The sequence below is a fragment of the Trematomus bernacchii genome, unplaced genomic scaffold (genome assembly GCF_902827165.1).
Source record: "Trematomus bernacchii unplaced genomic scaffold, fTreBer1.1, whole genome shotgun sequence".
NCBI lineage: Eukaryota > Metazoa > Chordata > Actinopteri > Perciformes > Nototheniidae > Trematomus > Trematomus bernacchii.
In genome coordinates, this window is record NW_022987727.1 from 2003782 (window position 1) to 2009781 (window position 6000).

The following is a 6000-nucleotide window of genomic DNA, read 5'->3' on the forward strand; positions in this document are numbered from 1 at the left end:
GGCATGTTGATAAGCACCCAGGCGTATAAAACTAGAAATATAAATAATTGAACCTAATTAAGTTATTACACATATTGATGTTTACATTTCAATAGCGTGTAAACGGAAGAGTTTCTTGAAGTCTTTTAAAGTTTTTTTGACAATATTATAAAACGTTGACCTTGAAGATTTCTTTTACAAATAATGGCTGCGTTACAGGACAGCGTCATGGAGCATTTTGCATCCATTATTCTCCTCTTACCCATTTAACAAGGCAATACACAAACATAACACACTAGTCTATCTTTTTTATAGTCACCAGCGCGTTTGATAGGCTAAAAAGATTGGTGTTGTTATGAATGATGTCATCTGGATGGTCTAATTCAACACATGCAATTAAATATGTCCTCAATATTATTTCATAGTCTTGGTAAGTATCATACGGCAGATAATACTTTGTACACTTCAAAACAAATGCATAGTCTTTTCCTCGAATTAAAAACATTCAGACGTATGTTGACATCGGTGCGTAAAAGGGTTAATATCCAAACATTACGCATGTATTTCGCTTATAATGCAGAGGAAACACCTGAAAATCCAATGCCTTATTTCCTCTGATATTCATGTTCAAATTCTAGGTATTCATTTAGTTGAAATGAATCTTCAAACCACCTTTAATCAGATGCGTAAATGCACATGATAGCGTTTTCAAAAACATATAACCAGCGGATGTCATTATTATATCCTGTCTCATTTTGACTATACGTATTGTATATTCAGAAATAATTTGACTTATTGCCATGATTTGTTTGGTATATTTCCATAAGTTTTACAACAATTTATAATGATTACTTTTCGGTATCAGTAAACTAAGGCATTTTGCATGTTCGAAAAGCTGCGCGTCCAGGCGGATTTTTCTCTGTCATGAAGGGTATTACAGTCTTATATTAATTCCATACATATACTGTTCACAAATAACTATAAGGTATTATGTTGATGGATGGAGGGCATGTGTAGCCTATTTGGGGAAGCTGCAGGTTTGGAGTAAGGCAAACAGTCACATATCAGAGGCTTCTGTTACCATCACTACAGTATGAGAGCACACTCAGCTAAAAGCCTCGTCGTAAAAACATTGAATCTGAAAAATATATATAATTGACAAACGTTCAATCCATTGGTTAATACAGCACCAAGAGGACTGTGTTAAGTAATGAGCTCACGTTGTTTTACATGTGTGCATTTGTCTTGAAGATCAGACAGACCAACCAAGGAAGGCCGGTTGCAGGAGCAGCCGTTCACAGTTCACTGAAAAGGCAACATCTGATCTCAACATTGAAACAGCACAAGAGTTTCCAGTTGGACGTACTTTATCTAACCGAGACTGGAAGCTGTTGAGGACAAACGCATTCATGGATTTTAAATCATATGATATGAAAACACCGCATAGCCCCGCATGACTTTACACTTCCTTGCCAGTAGGGAGCGCTTTGCGGATTAATGAAAATAATCTGAGTCATGTGTAAAAATGAATTAGTGTGAAAGCATTTCAGCTGTGTGTTAAATGACTGAGTTTTGATGTGCAATTATAACGTGTTTAAATCCCTAGTGCGAACCATAAGACACAGGCTGTACAGCCAGTCCAAGAGGGCTGACTATATATGGAGCACTGGGGTGTAGCCCTATTACTGCTTTACAGAGCTATTGCGTGTTTAGCTGAGCCGTTATAGGCTTGTAGCATAGCAGTGACATTGATTATGTTGAACTTCAAGGGAAACACCTTCAAAAGACTTAAGAACATGTGAAAACAAACATGTTGCTTAAGCCATAGTTGTATAAAGTAGTAATAATATCCAATGCAAGACGGGGTTCAATAGCCTATATGCACCTGGCCGCCATTTTGCATGTAAAGATATTATAGCTAGCCTACTTATAGCCTACCTTTGTATTCGAGCATATAACAAGACCAACCTGTGTGGGTTCCTATTGATTGTAGTTCAAAGCGTGTACAATTATGTGCCAACAAAACACCCTCTCAAATACTTCCAAATGTCCCATTAATGTTCATTTCATTGCGTTTGACACATGTAGCCTGTTTTTAAACTGTGTTACAGGTCACTAATAAAATAATCCCACCAGTCAGCACTCAGAAAGCGGATTTTTAAAGCAGGACATTCACAGAGGCAACCTAATGACAGACTGAGGAACACCAATAAACGTTTCAATATTCTGTTTATTGAAGACCTTACGCATATACATTCATATCATTATTACTTTTACAAGACAACGTAGCAATCCTTACAAGCGCAAAGAAGGGAATGCAATGAGGGACGAAATGAAAGAACGACAAACAACTACTACACTGAAAAGGGGTTTGTTTAAATGCCATGTATAGTGACACTTCGTCCATACTATTTCTTATATCCATTTTATCATAGAATAATAGTATGATATACTAGGCCTACATTTCCAACCCGTACAACCACAAAGAGGTTATATGGAATGCGATGTACAAGACGATCAAAAACATAAAGCACTATTACATAGCGATAAGGGATCCTCAGGCTGGATGCAACTAGTAACATATGTAATTTAATTTTACAAAGTTATACACGAGTACAAGTTAATGAAAGAGACAACATTGAGCACATTGCAAGGAGCAAACATGTATAGGCCTAAGCCCTCCGTCCTTTCATCTTAATAATAATAAACATTATCATAATACATTCTTTGTAGACATTTGTGTCAAAAATGTTTAAGGTTTTGTTCGATCTTGGATTGTTTTCAGGAAAAAAAAGGTATAAAAAAGTCACCTACAGAAAAAGTGGCCCGCAGAACATGACTTATAGCTATTTCACATCAATAACATGCTCATAATACATTTCACTGTTATATCTTACTCGTTATACATTACAGATGATGCACTGCATTCGCCCAATATTAAGAGAGCACACACGTAGACCTATGATTAACTTTTTCTAAATTTCTAAATATTTATTTTTATAATGAGCACCAAGTTTCAGAGATGCTCTCTCGGGCCTAAAAACGTATCCCCAACCCCAGTGCCCACTATATGCGGTTTCCTTGTTTAACCGAGTTGGCCTAAAATGTACTGCTGAACATTTCCAATACAGATCCTGGCGGGTTTAATTATGAATACACTATTTTAACGGGCAAAATATGGACATAGACTTTTAATAGCAGCTCAAAGTCGTATTTAAACGATGACCTCACTCAACTAAAGAAATACAATCCATGCAGGATTCTGGGATTTTTGTTAATACAAGGTAATACAAGGTAATACAAGGATGAAAAAATACCTTTAAACTTGTTAGCACATGAGCAAAGTCATGGCAATTCATGTTTCAATGCGCAGTCATGACGATATTGATACGGATTACATTGCGGTTTTAGCCCTCCCTCTTCTCATGCAGACTTGCAGACTTCCTGCCCGTGACCGTGAACGTGCCCACAAAGCCTGGAGAAAACTATAGGAGGGAGATAAGGATTATGTTCCTCTTACCCAACACATTGTGGCAGTGGAAGTATTAAGCAACCGAGAGGGAGATCTTAATTATAAATTCATAACCTCAGAGAAATGATTGCGCGGATGCGGCTGCAACTGGGCTTCTCTGTCTTTCTGGCTACACTGTTATTTCTAGGCCTATTTTTTTTATTTTACCAAGTGGCCTCCCTTCCTCCTAATTTCTCTGACAAAAAAAAAGTAACAGAAAGGATGTTTTCATAATTTGTCATCCAAAACGGAGCTATTGCCCCGACAGCATACTTCTCATGGTTTGCATGTGACTCATCTCTTGACCAATCAGGACACGCAAGAGATGTATCCATAACACATTCTCACATATTTTTGTGCGATTATACCAGACATGAAGGCAGTCTCATGACATGTCGATTATAGCTTTGACTGCCAGATATTGGCTGTTTGTGGATTTACGCAGCCCGCACCTTTGAGAAGAAATAATATCAGAACATTTCGTAATAATTGTTTGCAACCTAAAAGATGGATAGATGAGTGCATGCATTGAAATAAGACCTAAGGGAGCGTAGAAGGCTTGGCTTTTACTGCCTATCGATTCACCTTCTGCCGCATCTCTAAAAGTAGGCCAAGGCTTGCTCCCTCATCATGAGTCTCTTCTTCTTCATCCTGCGGTTCTGGAACCAGATCTTCACTTGTTGGTCGGTGAGGTTCAGACGGTCGGAGAGCTCCCTCCGCCGCTGCCTGGTGATGAACTCATTCAGCATGAATTCACCTTCCAGCTCAGCTAGCTGAAGTTTGGAATACGGTTTGCGCTTCTTTCTGGTCCGAGTGTGCATCGGGTACCATGGGGCACCTGGAGGAGAGGGGGGAGGAGGAGGAGGGGGAGACGGTTAAGTCACCACAGTTGCAAAATCACGGTCACCTCCAAGGTTACGAGGAGCCTATGGGGGCGTCAGTTGTCCAAGCTTGGGTAACAGCCTTACTTTGCAAGTGAATTGAACATTAACTTGAGCAGTAAGCTGGAGGGCAATATAACAAAGATATCTATAGGTCTGATTACATTATGGAGATAAAGCAATTCCTAAATATTTCGCAAATGTAGACAGTGTGATCCCTGCCAAATATCCCAGATGTAGGGATATTATGATTCAGAGAACTGACGCCCCTGGAAGCTGTCACTTCCTCCACACAAAGCCAAACTGGATTTGTTTTGGTCTCTGCCTTGACATATCTGACATATCAAATGCATCAGTGCAACCAGATCTGGCCCAATTCTATGCATTTTGTTTATCATAGGAGACTTTAGTGCATTTTTCAGCTCTCTATTTAGAGAGTAAGAGTATAACGACTTGTGTCACAAGACTTTTTATTGTTGTAGTTAAAGTAGCATTAACCTGATAATTAAGCCTGCTTGCAAACACCCCTACTTATTTGCGAGTTTCAGAGCATATTAAATGACTCTTGAGTACACAGCGACAGATATTAATTCTGTTTACGAGTCATTAAAAAGAAAACTCTCTCTACTCAATGCAGTCAACCAAAGCGCAGGTCCTCTTTAAATCACAGCGCTAATTTGTTTATATAAAGTATAACAATTTACCAACCATGTATATGCCTGAATCACATTTTTTTCGTTTAAGGGATGGACGTGCAATGAACGGACAGATCATTTATTCATAAACTGGTGGGCATTATGGTTTGGTGAGGTTATCTGTAACTGTATACAACCACATGGTGTGTGAGGCATTTTAGGGCAACCCCTAGCGGCGTTTGCACACCACGCAAGTACCCTGCAGACTAATCATGCTGCAACTTGTGCATCAAGATAACGAGATCTAATCACGATGTATACGCAAGTGTGAGATATGTGCAAGTCTCTAATACATATTGTGAACATGCGTTTATGATAATGTTGGTAGAAAAAAGGATCACCCACCTCCGCCTGCAGCTATGTTGCCTGAATGGCTTCCCGGTGACACCAGGGTCTGTGTGTCGGTGGATGGAGGCTTGCTGCCCTCGTTTAGCAGAGAGGAGCTGGAGTCGGATTCCAGTGACTGACAGGATGGCGGATCTTGTGTGAGCTGCTCGGTCCCATAATCGTATTTGGAGAAGGCGGCTGTATTGCCAATTCCACTGTGCATCCCGTGGTCAGATGTTAATGATGATGTGTCTCTCGCCCTATCCTCTCGTTTGAGGCTGCTGCCACCTGAACAGGTCTCCCTGTTCCCGTTGCCGTTGTTATAATAACATTTGCCATCTTCTGGTCTGCTGATTTCACACGACCGATTGAAAGAGGGGTTGATAGAAACGGGGCTGCCAAAGTAGGATTGAGAGTATCCATTGCACGGCTCCGAAGGATTCCACGGGAGGGAGCAAACATTGTCCCTTCTCGGGTAGGAGAGCGACGGTAGCCCCGCCAGTTGTCCCCCTGAGGCTCTAAAATTCGGAAAGTAAAATGTGTCTCCAGTGTGGATGTTTACCAAAGGTCCCACAAACCCTGGATTAAGGAGATTATGCTCGCCCAT

At 40.2% G+C, this 6000-nt stretch overlaps 1 protein-coding gene across 1 annotated transcript; it reads right to left on the reverse strand.

Moving 5' to 3' along the window:
• Nucleotides 1–2226: 2226 nt before the first annotated feature.
• On the reverse strand, nucleotides 2227–6000 carry hoxc12a (homeobox C12a). The gene is made up of 2 exons (XM_034145007.1): nucleotides 5412–6000; nucleotides 2227–4328 (listed from the first exon to the last, which is right to left on the reverse strand). Exons 1-2 carry the CDS (start codon nucleotides 5998–6000, stop codon nucleotides 4090–4092), a joined length of 828 nt encoding a protein of 275 aa, XP_034000898.1. The 3' UTR covers nucleotides 2227–4089.